This window comes from Ramularia collo-cygni (assembly GCF_900074925.1).
Source record: "Ramularia collo-cygni strain URUG2 genome assembly, contig: RCC_scaffold01, whole genome shotgun sequence".
Classification (NCBI taxonomy): Eukaryota; Fungi; Ascomycota; class Dothideomycetes; order Mycosphaerellales; family Mycosphaerellaceae; genus Ramularia; species Ramularia collo-cygni.
In genome coordinates this window covers 154,284-172,778 of record NW_019716255.1, presented here as the reverse complement: position 1 = coordinate 172,778, position 18,495 = coordinate 154,284, and the positions used below count along the sequence as shown (strand labels likewise).

Genomic DNA, 18,495 nt, shown 5'->3' with positions numbered 1-18,495 from the left:
GGAAGTCGCGATCCAGCTTGTCGGACGCGGACGCGAGGCAGTCGCGTGTCGCGACTTGACTGGTCCGAGCTCCATCGCATATTCCCTCTCTTCCAACTTTCTGTCTTCCACTTCGTTCCTGCATCACTCTTACAAACAACACCAATCACATTCAATATGGATGATCCAACATCGCAAATCACGGATGACCACTCCACCGGCGTCGGTGGCCTCCCCGCTCAACTGGACCAGCTCAAAGCTGCCGCGACGCAGCAATACTCTCTCAAAAACTACCCGGCGGCTGCAGAGCTCTACTCCCGCGGAGTGGAATTGCAAGATGAGATCAATGGCGAAATGTCTCCGGAAAACGCAAATCTTCTTTACCAATATGGCCGGTGTTTGTACCATGTCGCTGTGCAGGCCAGCGATGTTCTTGGTGGAAAAGTCGCGGAGAGCAAACCGAAACCCAAGAAGAAGAAGCGTAAGACACAGGACGCTGGGGAGGGAAGTAGCAAGAGCGTGATCGGGGATGCCATTGCAAGTGGTGAGCAGAAGCTGGCTGAGGATGTGGTTGAGGCTGCTACGGAGGAGAAGGACAGCATGAGGAAGGAAGAAGAACCAACGACRGGATCGAATCCCTACTTCCAAATCACGGGCGATGAGAACTTCACAGACTCGGAGGATGAAGACGAGGATGGTGGTGAGGATGGTGGTGAGGGAGAAGAGKAAGAAGACGACGATTTTCAGACCGCGTATGAGATCCTTGACATGGCTCGCGTCCTGCTGGCCAGGAAAATTGAAGCACTCGAGTCCTCTAACAAACAGTCCCCGGAGCTACGTCTCTTAAGGGAGAGATTGGCAGACACACATGACCTCCAAGCAGAAATCTCACTCGAAAACGAACGATTTACAGATGCCATTTCCGATACGAAGGAATCGTTGAAGTACAAGCTCGAGCTCTACCCACAGGAAAGCAGTCTCGTTGCCGAAGCACACTACAAACTCAGCTTGGCGCTCGAGTTTGCCAGCGTGACAAGCACGACGGAAGGAAAGGACGGGTCCGCTAGCGTTTCTGAAATAAATGAGGAGATGCGCAGCGAAGCAGCGGCGGAAATGGAAAAGGCGATTGCATCATGTAAAGCGCGCATCACACTGGAAGAGAAGTCCCTGGATACATTGGAAGGAGACAAGAAGAAGGACCAAGAAGCAAGCATTGCGGACGTAAAGGAAATGGTTGGCGACATGGAGCAACGTCTCCAAGATCTCCGCAAACCTGCAGCCAGTTTGAGCGCTATGCAGGGCGACAACGGGGATGCGGTTATGCAGGGTGTACTAGGCGCGATGTTGGGAGAAAGCAAAGGAGAGGCGGAGAAGAGGTTGAAGGAGGCTACGGCGCAGGCCAATGATTTGTCGGGTCTGGTGAAGAAGAAGAAGGTCAAGGCTGAGCCTGTTGTTGAGGGCAAGGGAAAGCGAAAGGCCGACGATGTGGTACAAGAGGAAAGCGTCAGCAATGGGAAGAAGACCAAGGTTGAGGATGCCTGAGTTCTGAGTGAAGATGAACGAGCAGTGCTGAGATGATGTGCTAGCTCGCTTGTCCCGATGGAAAGGCAATGGATTCAGGATGCTTTAGCTGTTTGTATGAATGATACCCTTCTGGAATGTGACCCGCCTCGCCTTCTGCTGCTACAATTCCATTCGTTGGTTCAAGAAATGTTCAGGCGCGCCGTCAATAAGTGGATCAAAGTTCTTCCGCACGATCCCTCACCTCAAGTCATCCAAGGCTCCAGCTTTCAAACAGACATCAAACACCATCAACATGTCTCTCCAAGACCTACCCATCGAACTGCTGCAGTACATATGCACATTTCTCCGCCCTTCCACCAATCTCCAATCCTTCAGCCTCGTCAGTCAAAAATGCCGTTCAGCTGCCATCTCTGTTCTGTTCCGCACCATCCAATTCGAGACAAGGATGTCCAATGATGCATTCCAGCAAAAGGTCAAATCTCTCACGAGCACCCTTGCCAGTGTCGGCATGAAGTACGTCCACGAATTGGAAATCACATACCACAGGGAGAAACATGTGGATTTCCTGAATTATAGAGATGAGTCTCTTTCTGATGAATGGACGGAGCTGGAATCGTACGGTAGCATGAGGCCAATCTGGTACGACGAGGGAAATGGTCCATTCCCGATTCAAGATCTTGATTGGCATTCGTTCGCCCGTTTGCTTGAGCAGCTACCAGCTCTCTCCGACGTTACCTGGGCACATTCAGCGCATATTCCAGCGTGTTTGCTGAAAGCTCTGCGCTCGGATTGTAGACTTCATCTGAGAATATTTTGTTTCGGAAAAGATGTCGCAGCTGCACACCAATACTGCCTGGATGTAGCGCCGCTACTCTCTAGTGTTTGCGTGCAGGTTTCTTCGACGACGTGGAACATTACTCCCGTTACTGAGTCGGTGAAGCTCTTTCTGGAAATGGTCGTGAGAACAGCGTTGAGATTGCGGGAAGTACGGACCTGCTACAGCCCAGGATGGGATCGTCCACAACAGGCGCGAGATGCTGAGCTTGAGAGGGAGATGCGAGCTCTGGTACGACTCCAGACACCACAGGTCGAACTGCAGACACCACAGATCGAGCACAGACTCCAAAGACTACTGCGTTTGGACATAGGAGGGCCGTCGAGCGTGGATGCAGAACATGTTCAGAAATGGTCTCAATTTGTAGACTTCTCGAGTTTGCAAACACTCCGCCTTTCAATGCCAGCCGAGGATACATTAAGATGGCTAACGACTTGCCAACTAACGAGTCTTCAAACTCTGATGCTGGATACCTATCTGTTTCCTTCGCCGGTGGAGGGCTATCACGAAGCCTTGGATGCTTTCATAGCATCGGTACCTCCACTCCAAGCTCTAGGACTGGAAGGCCAAATCACCTCCAGTAATGTCGAAACGAGTATAAGAGCTCACGGTCCCTCTCTCAAAACATTCTGGACTCTGCCTGATTACTACTACAGCTCACTGATTTTTTCCGCTTCCTCTCTCCAAGCCCTCCGTTTCCACTGCCCCAACCTCGAGGACCTCCGCCTCACAATCCGCCGAAGCAAAGGCGGCAGGACAGAAACTTCCCTCTACAAGATCCTCAGCACGTTCCCTCGCCTGAGAACCCTTTTCCTTACCCTCGACTGTTCCAATCCCGACCTCCTAATACCTCCTCCCGAGGACCAGATCGAGGAAGAAGAACCTCTTATGTTTAATGAAAATCTCGCAATAGAAGGGATTTACCCTCCCGGGGCTACAGGTGCATACCCGCTTGCCAATCGACCTACAAAGGAAGATGTCMGGGATGCTCTCATAAACGCCGCTTTTGACTCCAACCTCGCCCTTCAAATCCACAGTCTGATCTCCCCAACTGCCTCCGCTCCTGTGAAGAATCTTATACTTCATCCCATCGGTGGCGGGACCTTTCATGATCACTGCACTCTTCCAGGTCTTCCGGAATGCTTCTCTCTGTTGGAGAGAAACTGGAAAGTCACTCGCATAGGGCAGAAGGTGGATATTGAAGAAGTCCCGGGTGCAAGAGACGATGGACCTTGGAGAAAGGACATGCGACTTCAGAAGGCTTTGAGAGAGATTTTTGAGGGGTTGTGGCCGGTAGAGGGGAAGGGTGATTGGAGAGGAGCTTGGAGGAGTTTCCCGCTTTCTGTTGATGGCGAGGAAGAAGCAGGGGCATGAGAATCCTGGAGTTTGACATACTTTGAAAGATGTGGGCGTGAGTGACAAGAGGCAATACGGGACAGAGAACATGAGTTACCTTCGTATTGATGTAGGAAGGGATGGAGTTAATGGGGACTTTCAAGTCTTTCCACATTAGAAGCTGGGAAAGTGATAGAATTGGCCTCTGTCACTCGTGCAGATCCGCTTGATAGACACTCGGGTCAATCAATGTTTCTTCGCAATTGCCGGCCTGCCAGCGTGAGCGATGAATGAGTGCTGGTGTGGACCAGTGAATCTGCCCTAGCCCTCTGTCTTCTTGCGCCAGTCCGCATTTTCTGGCTCAATGCAGTTTCTACAAAGCCTTCGCCAGCTCCTCCAAATCAATCTCCGGCTTTCTCGCCCGAATGCTAATCTTGGCCTTTGGGTTCGTATAGAGTGCGACACCGTAAGAACCCCATTGCGCCAGACTCGGATCACTGATCTTCATGTCGTACTTGAGAATCAAGTGGATCTGGAAGAAATGAACGTTAGCCATTTGAAAGCTGTAGAGCTTTCCCAGACATACCATTGCAATTTTGACCTCATTCGCGGCGAAGAATCTCCCTGGGCAGGCATGTTTCCCATGGGAGAATCCCATATGATCGGTGCTCGTTGATACAAGTTGGCTCTTCATCTCAAGTCCTGGAAGCTTACGACGCTCGAGGAAACGATAGCCGTCGAATTTCTCTGGGTTCTCGTAGATCTCTGGCGACCACATGTCATGGGTGGAAATCCCCATCTTCTCGCCTTTCCTAATATGTGTACCGTTCGAGAGGACGACATCCGTCAATGCAACTCGGTGCATGCTCGCTAGATCTTGTTAGTGATGTTAATCAACGCTCAGACGTAAAACCACTCACCCATATTGATGGGCTTCAGCCTTTGAGTCTCCTTGAAAAAGCTATCCAGCAGGCGAAGTTCCGTGAGTGCCAATTTCTGCCAGCCATACTGACCTAACACTCGTAAGGCTTCCTCTCTCAACGGCTCCATCATCTCAGGATTCGCACAAAGGTTCAAAATCGCCTGGTTAAGCAAATCGCTGGTTGTGTGAATTGCCGCTACCTGTAGAGCAATCTGAATGTCGACTTGAGAGTACTTTCTTCCTTTGGAAGCGCTTCGGAACCATTCGATGGAGTCATCTGGAAGTTGGGGCGGTCTCCCTTCGCGTTGGGCCGCTTGTATTTCTGCATCGCGTGCTTTGAAGACGGGAGTGAGAATTCGTTCGCAGGTCCTGTAGTCCCGCCTTACTTTTCGACAGAGGGGAAGCCATTGTACGAACATCCATCTGATAGGTGCCGGAATGAATTTGCAGATGGCAATAGCTGTGAATGTGTCGACAGTGTAGTTGATGGAGACTCGGATCCATTCCTGATTCGTAGTCCATTCGGTACCTAGGAAAATCCTCGAGGACAGACGAGCCACCCAGGTTAGAACATCTGTGTGCAGGTCGACCTCGCGCCATTCTGTTGATTCGCCCCAGGTGTTGTCCAGGTTCTGTGTCATTTCCAAGGAGAGATGTTTCGTGAATTTTGCTAATTYATGAATCAGTCATCAGTCATGCGATTGTCAGACGAGCATTGGAAACTCACGCAAGCTTCGCGTCAATCCCTTCATCACTGCTTCGTCAAACATGCCCAATGGAGGTGGCCGATAAGTTCGAAAGGTGTCATAGCCTGACAAGAATTCCTGAGTTGAGAATGTCAATAATCATCCCGCGACGTGTGTTCTGCGATCTACCTTACCACTCTTGCATATTCCCGGAATGACAGATTGGCCTCGGCCTGTTCGTTTACAGCATCAATGTAGTCGGGCGGCAGCATAAGAATACGGCTTATATCTGTCTTCATCATGTATGGGCCGGAGAACTGTCTGGTCAGCGACGATGTAGAGAACAAGCTGCCAGTCTAATACCTTTCGATGGCCCTCGATGAGAAGCTTCTTCGCATTCTGCACGTACTCTTTCTTCACACCGAACGAAGTCCAAGCATTCTTGTCATCGTTGACGAAGGGGTATTCTGACGTTGGCTTCGTATAGCGTGATACAAGCCATCCGATCACTGCTAGAGAGATGATGGCTGTCCAGGGGTATGTCGACTCCATGCCAAAAATCGCCCTGTCCAAGTCCAAGAGACTGCGAGCGAGAGCTGCCATTTTGGGCTACCTAGTAGGGATGAAGATGAAAAAGCTGGAAAACAGCGGGCCTTAGAAAATGAGATGGGAGCTCCAGTGGCCGTTCGTACCTCGTACGAGACCATGCAATCGGGTTTATCTTAGACTTCGAGTCCATGTCGTTAACTTTGGCACTTGATCCCGAAAGGTTTTAGTGCAGATTTCTGCTTCGATATCCTTGGCACAAATCCATCCATGGATGCACGTTGGGGCCTTGGGAGAATGACGAACTCAGCATGTCTTCCTGTCTTCTCAAGCGTGTCGACACATGAGCGGCTTCGGCGATCCGACAGTCTGGTATTGGAACTGGCCAATGCTTGTCTGCGGACTTCTCTGACTCCATCCGGGGCGACTGCTTGCCTTGCCTTGCGACCAGGTGCAAATGCGGCACGTCGTATGTTCGTCTTGACACCACAAACTTCAGCAACCAGAATTCTGTATCCTGAATCCCACGAGATAGAGGGAAGAAGAGCCAGACTGGCCTTGGCTTGAAGAAGTAGTCGGTCGCTTGTTGTGTCATCAATGGCGAACACTTCGCACAGTCAGCCATTTGCACTGCTTCATGGCGAGCAGCTCGAGGAGTACCGCCCAGGAGGTTTCCATCCGGTGCACATAGGAGACACGTTCAAAGATGGTCGCTATCAAGTTCTCCGTAAGCTAGGCCACGGTGCATTTTCCACGGTAGGGCTTGCCGAAGACCTAAGGTACGATCGTCCTGAACAACGTAATCCTTGCTCGGCTGACATTGCCTAAAGCTCGGCGACATTTGTTGCTATCAAGATTGGACGCTCAGACTCACCATATGCTGTCGAAGAAATTCGGATACACAAGCATTTAGTCGCTGTCGACGAGAATGGAGACTCATCTGGGAGCCACATTGTCAAACTCCTGGACAATTTTCTACACACTGGTCCGAATGGTCAACATGTTTGCATGGTCTTTGAACCTATGGGTCCTGGTTTGAGCTCGCGCTTCAAAGAAGGGCGCAGATCAATGCTTGGGATTCCTTATGAAGAAGCTCGTAGTGTTGTGAAGCAACTGCTGTCCAGTCTCGACTACCTTCACCAACACCGAATCGCTCAGCGTGATCTCAACTTCGGCAATATCCTCATAGCCATCGATCTCTCGGACCTTGCGAAAACATTTCAAGATAATACATTTTCAAAAGTTGAGAGACATGTGTACATGCACGAGGATCAGCCTCTCATAGAGTTTCTAGACAAACATACAGCCGTCACGGTCAAGCTCTCGGATCTTGGAGCTGGTGAGACAAACATGCCATACAAAACATACAATGGCTGACTTCAAACAGCGTTCCCTTTTGAAAGGCCTCCGGACAAGCCTGTAGTTCCAGTTGCTCTTCGGGCTCCAGAGATTGTTCTTGGCTCCGAATACAATCATACTATCGATATCTGGAGCTTTGGCTGTCTTGTCTTCGAAATCTTCACAGGAAGCCAGTTATTTGGCGTATACCCACTACCATACATGACTGATATCGAGGTCAATGACGGCCATTTGCTTCAGATGGTGAGTACACTCGGACAACTACCTCCCAGTCAATTCGCGAAATGGACTCGTGGATCAAGGTATTTTGACTCGAACATGAATCTGGTGCGTTCGGACGCTGGACCGGATGAGAAGCCGTACGGTGATCTCTATGTCGGATCTACACTGGAAGTGCGGTTTATGGAGAGGAAGCCGCAGCAGATGGACGCCGAAGAATGTGGATTGGTGCTTAGCTTTCTTCGAAGGGCACTCCAATACGATCCTTCGTCTCGTCCCACTACGAGTGAGCTCTTGAAGGACCCGTGGATTAAGTCCATTGTGGACGAGCTCTGAGCGAATGTCGGGAGCGGAATATGATTGGCGAGATTCGAGCTTCCGACCATTTCTGTGGGGAATTTCTTGCAAGGCGAGAATCTGGATGGCCGTTTACTTCGAGGCTGAACCGCGTTCGGATACTGACTGCTCTGCCGATGAAAGCGCCTGGACAAACTTCTCAAGATTCTAGATCTATCCTCTCTTTCATTCATACATCAGATGTGCCTTATTCACATCGCCCAAAACTTTCCAGATCTGGCAGCCAAAAATGCTTGACTTACTTCTAACCTCGAAACGCCTCGCTCATGCCGCTACGCTTATTGTATTGTGCCATTTGGGACCCGCCTTGCCATCCAGGATCGGCCTCCAACGCTACAACCCCTACCACATCTCAAACCCAAGGTCCATTCTGCATCTGCACGGTCTGGTGTTGAGTGCTAACATCCCGCAAGAAGAGGAGCTTGTAGACCACCGGACCATGGCCTCGCACCAAAGCTGCGATCTCGCTCGGGTGGATCCAGTTCATGACCAACATTGCCGTCCACATGGGTATCGCGTCAAAGACAAAGAGATACCACTCGGTCGAGAGGATATGGCCTTGCCAGCCCTGCGCGTATTCTGCCATACGCACGATCGATCGCACGAAGATCAGAATGCTGACAGCATAGAGACTCAACATGTGTTTCTCCCAGGGGTATTTCTTGCTCTTGTCTGTAGGAGTCTTGCGGAGACGGAAGTGGAAGATGAGACCTGTGATGACGAAGAGTCCGAAGATGACGATTTGTAGGGCYAGACCGGCGAGGATCAGTTTCTCGCCTGTTTCGACGGATTCGCCGCCTGTTGAGAGGAGACCGCCACCTGGTAACAATTTAGTGGTTTTGGACAGATTCTAGGTGGACTTCGAATACGCACCGGCACCCTGCATCATGAAAGTGAAGATGTCGCCACAGACGAAGATCTTAGTGAGCCATTTCCGGCGAACGAAGAGGGCGTGATCGCCTTCGACCACATGTACTATACGCCCGAGTTCCATGTAAATCGAAGCGGCGAAGAGAGCTGGAGCCACGAGGAGAAGCAAGCTTTGGATGACTTTTTGGAAGCATTAGCACCGACTGCGTTATGTACTGGGTATGTTGATCATCGGACGTACTATAAGGTCCGAGTGTCCATTCTCCAGATTTCTGGGCTGCAGATGCTGCGCGGCCAATGTATCCGACTACTTCGAACAGACCTCCGATGCAAAAGGCAGTCATGAACCAGGTCTTTGTGCGGATCATTTGGTAGAAGTGGAGGGCCGTTGTCAAGATGAAGGCGATTACGAATATAATCGCTGCGGCCATGGATGGGTCATAGTGGTAGTATTCGAAGCCTGCGAGGCCGTCGTCTTGGCGGGTGTGTAGCATGGCAGTCAGGGATGTTGTACTGATCAGGCGAGGTTTTGAGGTGGTTCCAACTCTTTACCACGGGAAGACCTTGCAGCGAGTGTTGCAGTGCCCAGGATGGAGGAAGGTTGTCGAGATCGAAAGGGCCGCGATGGAGGAGGGAATTGAAGACAGTGAAAGAGGATGTTGTACTTGAACCTCTGAACAAACAATGCGGAAGACGCGCCTTCTTTAATCTATCGTGCTAGTATCTTGTGAGCACGCTCGCATACTCGGTGCGCCATGCGAGATAAACGACGTGCATATCGCGTGGAAAATCTGCACTGCCGCGTTTGCTAGGCGCCAAAATCCTGTCGTTTACACGTTGTGGTGGGTAGGAGAAGCGAAGAACAGGGGCCAGGTGGGGAGAATATCGCGTGCAATCCGTCCGAGTGATACGACCAAAGCGAGGAATACGCCCAATACGCTCGCGGATGTCGGGGAGCGAATCCGAGCTGGATGATCCGAGTATACGCGGCCCTATAGCTTCGGAGTAGGCGATTCAGATAGGCAACACTATTTCGCAAACGTCGGCAAATGGTAATGAGCAGGAGAGGGAGTATCAGTCTACTGGGCGTTCATTCGGCAACATTCCTCTCGTTTGGTGTTCGGATGATGAGGCCTCAACCATGCCCACACGGACGGTAGTCTCATCTAAGCAACATGACTATTCCCAACAGCCGTGTACAGCTTCTTGATGATGCATCGGGGTACAGCTGCAAGATAACTAGAGACCAGAACGATTTCTGTCCTATGCTCGTCTCTGTTGCAATGCCTGAAATGCATGCTAACCCATCCATCTTTAGACGTCGAATTCTACTCCGATGCGTCGAGATACTTGGCTGTCGATCGATTGGGAGAAAATCTTCCTCCGCCTGTAATTTCGAAGGCGTTTCCAAGCAGAATTGCAAACTCGAACGTATCCTTTTGTCGTATATGTGAGAGGAAGTAAGAGAGTTCAATGTTGGCGAGACATGCATGGGTGGGTACCACTTTGTCAGCTGGACATTTCGACCAATCAGACGCCCGCTGTGCTTTCCTCGCGATCGCGTCCACAACATCACAAGCCATTGCAAGTAAATAAGTTGCGCCTTTCATTCATTCTCCATCACCGCACGCCCCCCCCCGCCCTCGCGCTGCAGCCAAAATGCAGAATCCGTAAGAGTCCACCCCACGACCCCACCACGCACCACTCTCACTGACACGCGCTTCCAGGTCGCAAGGAGTCGCAACACAGCTCCAGCCCCATCTACATTTGATTTCCGCCCACCGCTACCCCCATGTCGCCACGTTCAGCATCGAGCAGGCATATCGCTACCTGCTCGATGCGCCCTCGATTGTCAAGCAGATTGCGCCCATGTCCTGGCAGTATCTCATAGCACCGAGTGACGGACAATTGTGGCTGGAATGGCTACCATTGGATAAGACCGAGCATCCGTACCCATCAGACGGCTACGCGTGGGGCGACATGGAGCAAGTCATGCGGCACGACTATGGCGGATATCAGATTGAAATGCGCGTGCACCATCTGGGCTACCGTCCGGGTCATGATCAGATGAGCCAACGCGCACGCACTCGTTATCATTTCGTGGCTAAAAATCCCTCAATCAACGCGCCACCTCCCGATCCCTCGCTTTGGCTGGTCCACTATCATCAAGCGGATCATAGCAGGTGGATGCCCACAAGCCAATTTCCTGTCACTCCCCACCTGCAGCAGACCGTCGCGCAGCGTCGATGGTTAGAGAGCCTGGGCCGCATCGAGCGAAGGGAATTCATGCTACACGATCGCGAGCACTGGCCACAAGTTCATCTACCTGGAGGCTCACAGCAACAGCAGCCAGGACAGTACAACAATGCCCTGAATGCCATGCAGATGAACCAGAACCGCTTCGCGCAGTCCCATTATCCGCAGCAAGCAGGCAATCCCCGAGAAGCTAAAAAGCCACGCCTGGACGGTCCTGTATCGCGTGTGATGCCTGGATCTAGCGAAGGGGCACCAGATATGAGCATCGAGACTGAAGAGGACACGGCACTTGGCGATTTCTTCGATCATTTAACGCAGCGCGACATCAGCATGGTGAGATACACACAGCATCACCAATGGATGGAGCAGGTCTTCTCGTCACCATACGCTTCCCATCAGATTGTGCCTACGGATCTCGGACTGGGCTTGATGGGTGAACTGAAAGGGTTGACGGACGGCATTCTTGATCCGCCTGACATGGGCTTTGCGGAGCCTGCGGGCGAGAAGCCGGCAAAAGTTCAAGAGGTGCAGCCGTTCACCAACATCAGGAAAGAGAAGGTCGAGGAATTCAACAAGCGCGTGGAGAAACATTTAAAGGAAGGGCGAGCAGAGATTGAGCGAATGAAGGCAGAGCACGCGGCAAAGATGCAGGATTGGAAGAAGGTCAAGGCGTTGACACAGGCAGAGAAGCGCCTCCGACATGCGACTTGGGAAGGTCACGAGGATGCAGTGCCTGCCTTGCGGTTGGAGGCACCGATTCCAAACGGCCAAGCCGAGCATGCCTCGATCGGAAAGGAGAACGTCGAAGATGTTGTCAAGGAGGTTGAGAGCATGCTCAAAGTGAAGATAACAGCTCACGACGAAGCCAATCGCATTGCACGAGGCGGATTGCAGGATAGAAAACAATCTATGGTAGAGGCAGCTCCCGAGCCTCAAGACACATCCATGGCCGGCATGAGCAATGGCAGTCAACAGCAGCAGCAGCACGCACAGCCGTATAATATGGCTTCCAACGGAGCCAGGGAGCCGACTACATACCACGAAGATCCCATGGCGAGCACGCAAACTGCAATGCCCTCACAAACGCCACAAGCGGAGAGCCAACAATCACAAAACCAGCCACAACCTCTCCCAATTACAGGCGACAGCCTTGGAGATATGCCAGACCTGGACATGAGCGACGCTCTGATGCAGGACATTGACATGGGAGACTTCGTCGACACGAACAATCTTGGTGGGTTGGGCGGTAATGATGTGGCAGCTCCCGCAGCAACCGCGGCCGGTCAGAGCAATCCGCCTGCTACAGCACCGTCAATTAGCAATGCCTCTTCGACCGCCCCGCAAACTCAACCCAGTATGACGCAGTCAGCGCCGCAGCAGGATCAGCCGAGCGCAACGCAAGCAGTCAACGATGCAGGGAGCGGTGTGGCTATCGGTGGCGAGGCTGGTGATAACTTTCTCAACGACACGTTTGGCGATTTGGCAAATCTCGAGGACGGTGATGGGTTGATCGATTTCGGGGGTGGAATGGACGATGCTTTTGGAGATGCTCTACATGGAATGGACGGTTGATCAGGTTGTATGGGAGTGTGGCTGGATGCATTGTTATATGATGTATGAGAGGATAGCTGAAGTCAACGAAGGGACAGATGAAGCATTTGTTTGTTGAACAATGGTCGCGATCAGAGCTCTAGGTGGACTGACGAGACATMACTGCAAGCCGATGGAACATTTGAAGTTCATGAGATTGACTTCGCGACTGAACAACATCAGCAATCCCAAGTGCTTTGAGGGGTCTTTATCTCTACCGGTGAAGTATATATGTCTGCCGTCTTGAACTTCTGATTCGGGTGAAATCGCCCAATAAGCCAATAACACTCTTCTAACTTGACGGAATCTATCTAAATGCTGTTTATATCATACCTAGCATATAGGGCTTTGATATTGAATGCTCAAAAGATGGAAAAATGCCATCGTCGTCGAGAATCTACTACCCCAACCCTAGCCCTAGTGATGTGAGTGAAATTATCCTTAGCGTAAGGTAGGAACGACATCTGCCCAAGGTTCTAAGGGTTCCTACCTTACGTAGAGACCTACCTTACTTTACTCTATGGATGCCATCCCTACGGACGAGACAAATTCTATCATACTCAGACACATGTCTCCGCTACGCCGACAACTGAAGTTCCACGTCTGGGCGGGACAATAATCTTTGGTACACACCGATACATGCACCCCACAATGCCATGTGGCGATTATAGAGCGCCCATTCGTCCATTCCAATGGCTCGCCCGTACGATTCGAGCCGTGAAGCCCCAAGATCTATGATTCTCCTCCGATGCCTTGCATCATCGCACGCAAAGTTCAACGTCAGATCTATATCTGAGTTCGGAGTCGCGAGCATCCGTGTGCTCGATCTCTCCCACATTTGTCAGATGACTTGGTGAAGGATTTCTGCCCGTGCCCATTAGGGTCGCAGGTATGTGCCGCATTCTGACGTTAGCTCACATCTCCATGGTGATCAGCAACGTCACTTGAAGAATATGCGCGATGCGGTGTCAAAGTGGCATCCGAGGGTCTCGATCGGGATCTACACGGACAATACAGAAGAAGCCGCGACATGCAGAAGAGGCCGTTGCAAAGGGAAGTGAAAAGATCTTGGATGGAACGTATTGAGACCAACCCACGTGCTGGCCGAGCTTTTGTCAAACAATGTCAACGTCCTCTCAACCGCTCCGGCCGTCTCCACAGACTCACTGCACTCAAAAATGAACCTTATGGGCCGGGGAAGAAGCTTAAGACACGCACTAGTCACTCCTAACCGCTCTCGGCAATGGCAGTACAACCTTATATCTGCTATGACATACTCACACAATCGGAGAACAGTCCTTTGATTCGTCTGGAGCCTGGAGCTTGCCCGTATTCGCCTTGAGACCAATGCATTGAGTCTCCCGTTTTAGATGCAATGCATGTTCGGGGACGATCTCTAGCGGGGTGGGCTCTACATAAGGTAGACTCCTACTGCTGCCTTTCCATTTCGTATTCAAGCCCCCCGACGATTCGATCCTAGTCTATCATACGCTCGATCATATCTCAAATATGAGATACTCACTGTGCCTCTCCGCCCTTGTGGCTGCAGTTACCGCAATTGCTCTGCCCCAAGTCTCCCAGATAAGCGATGGCCAAATCCAAGCTCCAAGCGCTGTCCAGCAAATTTCAGACGGTCAACTGCAGAAGCCAACGGCCTCTGCCTCCCCTGTCACTCAGATCGGTGTAAGTCAAATTGAATTAGGAAAGACATAGAGCAGTCCTGGAAGCCTCCACACCCTTTCCCAAAATCTCGGAAATATGAGACACATGCTTACAGTCCCTACTTCGCTTTTTTAGGACGGCCAGATCCAAGCACCAACAGGTGCCCCCGTCTCCCAGATTGGTGATGGACAAATTCAGGCACCCTCCCCAGTGACTCAGATCGCCGACGGTCAGATCCAGGCCCCAACTGGCGCACCTGTCTCCCAAATTGGCGACGGTCAGATCCAGGCCCCAACTGGCGCACCTGTCTCTCAGATTGGCGACGGTCAGATCCAGGCCCCAACTGGCGGATCCCCAGTCACCCAAATTGGCGACGGTCAGATCCAGGCCCCCACTGGCGCACCTGTCTCCCAAATCGCAGATGGTCAGATCCAGGCCCCCACTGGCGGATCCCCGGTCACCCAAATTGGCGACGGTCAGATCCAGGCCCCCACTGGCGCACCTGTCTCCCAAATCGCAGATGGTCAGATCCAGGCTCCTACCGGCTCGCCAGTCACGCAGATAGCAGATGGCCAGATCCAGGCGCCTACCGGCTCGCCAGTTACGCAGATAGCAGACGGCCAGATCCAGGCCCCCACCGGCTCGCCAGTTACGCAGATAGCAGACGGCCAGATCCAGGCCCCCACCGGCTCGCCAGTTACGCAGATAGCGGACGGCCAGATCCAGGCGCCTACCGGCTCACCAGTTACGCAGATAGCGGACGGCCAGATCCAGGCYCCTGCGGATGGACAGATGCAAAAGCCAGCTGCGCACGGTTCGGCATACATGCCACCCTCTGGCTATGGCTGCTACGATCCAGTCGGAGGTCCTGCCGGTCCTCAAGTGCCGTTCAAGTTCCCTCTCGACAACGGCTTCCCCAACATTAAGGTTCCATCCGCCGAGCTCACGGCTATTCAGAAGCAGGCACACGGTAGCCTTCCAAACGGCGCTCTTCCAAAGCAGCTTTCTGTAAGTCAAAATGAAGCGTGAAAGATGAAGCGTGGAAGGCATAGAGCATGTCTGAAGCCTCCACACACCCCTCCTGGTACCCAAGACTTTTGAGACACAAGCTAACCTTCCATACAAGGATGCTTCTGCTACCAACTTCCAGCTGATTGCGTTCAACGAGATCTTCGAGGTTGCCTACTTCACTTCCCTGCTCAAGAACATCACCAGTGGAGAGTTCGATGCCGGCACTGGAGCCGCAAAGGAATTTGTTGTCCAGAGCATCGCTGCCATCCAGGCGCAGGAGGAGCTCCATGCTCTTGGCGCCAATGCTATTCTTGCCTCTGCTGGACGTACCCCTGTCTTGCCTTGCGAGTACAAGTTCCCCGCGACCGACTTCGACACCGCTATTGCCACCGCTTCGCTTTTCACAGATGTTGTTCTCGGCACCCTTCAGGCTGCTCAGAACACCTTCGCTAGCACCGGCGATGATGCTGTTGTTGGTCTCATCGGCTCTGTTATCGGACAGGAGGGTGAGCAGAATGGATACTATCGAGCTTCAGGAAAGAAGATTCCCTCCGCCCTTCCATTCTTGACTGGTGGATCCGGTGCCTTCGCCTTCTCCGCCCTGAACCAGCTCTTCGTTGTCCCAGGCACCTGCGGCAACCTTGAGGACATCAAGATTCCCATCCTCCAGCCATTGACTGTCGTTACTCCTCCAACTGCAGCCGACTCGGATGTCACGTATTCCTACCCACTCGATCCATCAATCAAGGATCCATCTGGCCTTCGTCTCGTCTTGATCAACCAGCAGAACGCTCCGATCGTACAGGAGCTCGAGAACCTCAAGCTTGAAGGCAACACTGTCACCTTCACCTCACCATTCCCTTACACGAACGCAACCCTCAACGGCTTGACCATCGCTGCAGTCACCAACGGGAAGACCTCGTTCGCCACCCCCGATGAGGTTGCCGCCGCTGCAGTTTGGGGCCCAGGTCTCATCGAGGTCAACTAGGTTGTCCAATACTGAGAAGGGAGCTATGATTACGACAGTGAATGTCAACCACTCACGACTTACGCCAAAAAGCACCAGTCCATGGACAGTATTAGTCCATTCGGCTCGGGTATAATCTAATGTATATACGAACGAACAAGATCCACGTTCGTCTCCACGTCTGTCTCCACGTCTCTGACTTCCTTTCATTGTGTCCATCGTTATTTCGCGTTGTATTATGACCCTATATGCCGACTTCAATGCCTTACATATAGGCTTATCCTGACCCGTCATGGGTCAAGATCTGCCAGGAAATAACATAAGAATTGTATGGACTGGAAGCAAGCCCGCTGTGACTTTCGTGTTCGAGGGTTCTAGCTCGCCAACCACGAGGCATTCAATATCGAGATTCTTGAAAGGTAAAGGCCCGAATCCATTCAATGACGATGTCGGCCAGCCTTCAGTTCTTCGGTAACGGCTTATAAGATCAGAAAAATGATAGCTTCAGGGGTGTCAGAGGAAGTAGTGGTGGAGCAACTGCATGGGCTAAAGCCGTTCATACTCCATTATGGACTCTGTACATCACATCAACATGCACATTAGCCACATCTATGTCAACATCACTCTCATCATCTGTGTCTTTCTATGAAKACTGTTGATGATAAATCGGTAACTCCATGTAACCATGTGGCATGAATCAGGCTAATAAGTGCCCGCGTGGTTCATCAAAAAGCCACCATCAATGACCATCACGTTGCCTGCATAGCAAGAGAGTCAGCTCCACTCAATTTCACGTGGTCATCGAAGAACCGTGGACTCACCATTACAGTACCCTCCAGCTTTACTGGCAAGATACAACACAGTTCCAGCCATCTCTTCCTCATTACCCATTCTCTGTCGCGGCACAAGAGTTCTTGGCATGACTCCGTTCGTTTCTTCCCAGGCCTTTGTCRCAGCCTCGGTCATCTCTGAGGGGAACCCTATACCACATCAATATCTGACGTCGAGAAGACACGGAGGAAGGCTTACACCCAGGAGCGATCACGTTCGTCCTGATATCCTTTGGTACAAGAAAGGCTCCCAGGTTCTTCATCATATGCATCACACCGGCTTTCGAAGCATTGTAGATGAATGAATCTGTAAATCGATTGAGACCACCAGCAGAGCCAACAGTTATGACTTGACTTGTTGGAGCACTTTTGTCACGACGCTGGTTTCCGGCGTCGAGAAGTTCAAGAAAGGCCATTGTGGTTGTGAAGACGGCTGCGATGTTCGTCTCAAGACATTGACTCCAGACCGACGAGGGGCGGTAATTGAAGTAATAGTCGCGGATTTCCTGCGTTGGTCTGTGAGCACGACATCAGGAAGTATTAGTGGTGAGTCCTTACGGAGACGGAACTCTCGCCCGTGGGTTTTGGTCTCGCGTCAGGACTACTATCAGAGGTAAGTTGGCCGGCGTTGCAAATCAAGAGATCGATGTAGCCAGTCTCCTGTGTGACGAGATCAACGGCTCGCTGGAGATCCTCACGGGATGAGGCACTCCCTTGAATGGCATGAATATTTCCCTGTGTCTGCTTGGAGATCAGATTAATGGCCTGGCCTGCACTGACTCGATAGGAGCGACTCCCGTACAGCTTGTTTCACGGCTTCATCAAGTTTCTCTTGTCTACGACCTGTAATGTATACTTTGGCTCCATTTGCCTCGAGCGCTTTCGCAGTGATAAGTCCGAGTCCAGTGCCGCCTGTCAAGATGGTCGTCAGAATATAAGCGTGATGGAAGTATTGTATTGCTGACCGCCAGTGACTACTACGACTAGACCCGAAACGTCGGAGAGATTCTGGGGGCTGTATATGGAGGTCATGGCCGATGTGTGAGATACGTTCTGACGATGAAGAAGGTATTGAGGGAAAAGTGGAGTACCTTTTGAGATATGAAGACGTCGGAGACTGAGGGGCCGAACGTCCGGGAAGAGACCACGGGTGCGGATATCGTTCCGAGCGTGCATGTTGGGTGAATGAGAATGAAGAAAAGGGAGTGGAATTATTGTAATCTGCTCGCCCATTGAGACATGATATCAACACATGTCATTCTTCTATCGCAAAGTAAGCGAGGTTTTGCTGTTGTTCGCTTCGATGCTTGCGTGGCAACTTACACACCAAGTTCTCTCGGAATTGCATAGCTAGCAAGAGAGCGGATTGTGAGAATAAAAGGAGGCAATAAAGTACGGCAAATGTGTTATATCCGTTCACTAAGCAGTACAAATGACCCAGCCCCTTGAGCGCCGACCTCCCGCATGCTTTTATACAGAAACCCATCATCCCAGCTGGCAGCAAAGCAAAAGTACGCACATGCCATGCAAGTCGGGTATCATCTCGT

General features: G+C 51.6%; 8 protein-coding genes; 5 read left to right on the top strand and 3 right to left on the bottom strand.

The window, feature by feature from the left end:
- Positions 1-156: 156 nt before the first annotated feature.
- RCC_00064 (related to cell cycle-regulated histone H1-binding protein) lies at positions 157-1,521 on the top strand (the record flags this gene model as incomplete). The annotated part of the gene is made up of 1 exon (XM_023765219.1): positions 157-1,521. The coding sequence occupies one exon, from the start codon at positions 157-159 to the stop codon at positions 1,519-1,521; it is 1,365 nt and encodes a 454-aa protein (XP_023620987.1).
- A 100-nt stretch (positions 1,522-1,621) lies between these two features.
- RCC_00063 (uncharacterized protein) lies at positions 1,622-3,712 on the top strand (the record flags this gene model as incomplete). The annotated part of the gene is made up of 1 exon (XM_023765218.1): positions 1,622-3,712. One exon carries the CDS (start codon positions 1,622-1,624, stop codon positions 3,710-3,712), a length of 2,091 nt encoding a protein of 696 aa, XP_023620986.1.
- A 334-nt stretch (positions 3,713-4,046) lies between these two features.
- On the bottom strand, positions 4,047-5,580 carry RCC_00062 (related to gibberellin cluster-GA14-synthase; the record flags this gene model as incomplete). XM_023765217.1 has 5 exons in its annotated part: positions 4,047-4,205; positions 4,260-4,543; positions 4,594-5,265; positions 5,323-5,419; positions 5,476-5,580. The coding sequence occupies 5 exons, from the start codon at positions 5,578-5,580 to the stop codon at positions 4,047-4,049; spliced, it is 1,317 nt and encodes a 438-aa protein (XP_023620985.1).
- An 844-nt stretch (positions 5,581-6,424) lies between these two features.
- RCC_00061 (related to serine protein kinase) lies at positions 6,425-7,741 on the top strand (the record flags this gene model as incomplete). XM_023765216.1 has 3 exons in its annotated part: positions 6,425-6,606; positions 6,658-7,166; positions 7,215-7,741. The coding sequence occupies 3 exons, from the start codon at positions 6,425-6,427 to the stop codon at positions 7,739-7,741; spliced, it is 1,218 nt and encodes a 405-aa protein (XP_023620984.1).
- A 373-nt stretch (positions 7,742-8,114) lies between these two features.
- On the bottom strand, positions 8,115-9,126 carry RCC_00060 (related to RTM1 protein; the record flags this gene model as incomplete). XM_023765215.1 has 3 exons in its annotated part: positions 8,115-8,581; positions 8,636-8,812; positions 8,874-9,126. The coding sequence occupies 3 exons, from the start codon at positions 9,124-9,126 to the stop codon at positions 8,115-8,117; spliced, it is 897 nt and encodes a 298-aa protein (XP_023620983.1).
- Positions 9,127-10,291: 1,165 nt separating this feature from the next.
- RCC_00059 (uncharacterized protein) lies at positions 10,292-12,460 on the top strand (the record flags this gene model as incomplete). XM_023765214.1 has 2 exons in its annotated part: positions 10,292-10,302; positions 10,360-12,460. 2 exons carry the CDS (start codon positions 10,292-10,294, stop codon positions 12,458-12,460), a joined length of 2,112 nt encoding a protein of 703 aa, XP_023620982.1.
- A 1,527-nt stretch (positions 12,461-13,987) lies between these two features.
- On the top strand, positions 13,988-16,139 carry RCC_00058 (uncharacterized protein; the record flags this gene model as incomplete). XM_023765213.1 has 4 exons in its annotated part: positions 13,988-14,161; positions 14,276-14,740; positions 14,846-15,148; positions 15,267-16,139. The coding sequence occupies 4 exons, from the start codon at positions 13,988-13,990 to the stop codon at positions 16,137-16,139; spliced, it is 1,815 nt and encodes a 604-aa protein (XP_023620981.1).
- A 681-nt stretch (positions 16,140-16,820) lies between these two features.
- Positions 16,821-17,980, bottom strand: RCC_00057 (related to dehydrogenases with different specificities (related to short-chain alcohol dehydrogenases); the record flags this gene model as incomplete). XM_023765212.1 has 6 exons in its annotated part: positions 16,821-16,876; positions 16,940-17,098; positions 17,148-17,454; positions 17,507-17,689; positions 17,751-17,860; positions 17,914-17,980. 6 exons carry the CDS (start codon positions 17,978-17,980, stop codon positions 16,821-16,823), a joined length of 882 nt encoding a protein of 293 aa, XP_023620980.1.
- Between the last annotated feature and the right edge of the window lie 515 nt (positions 17,981-18,495).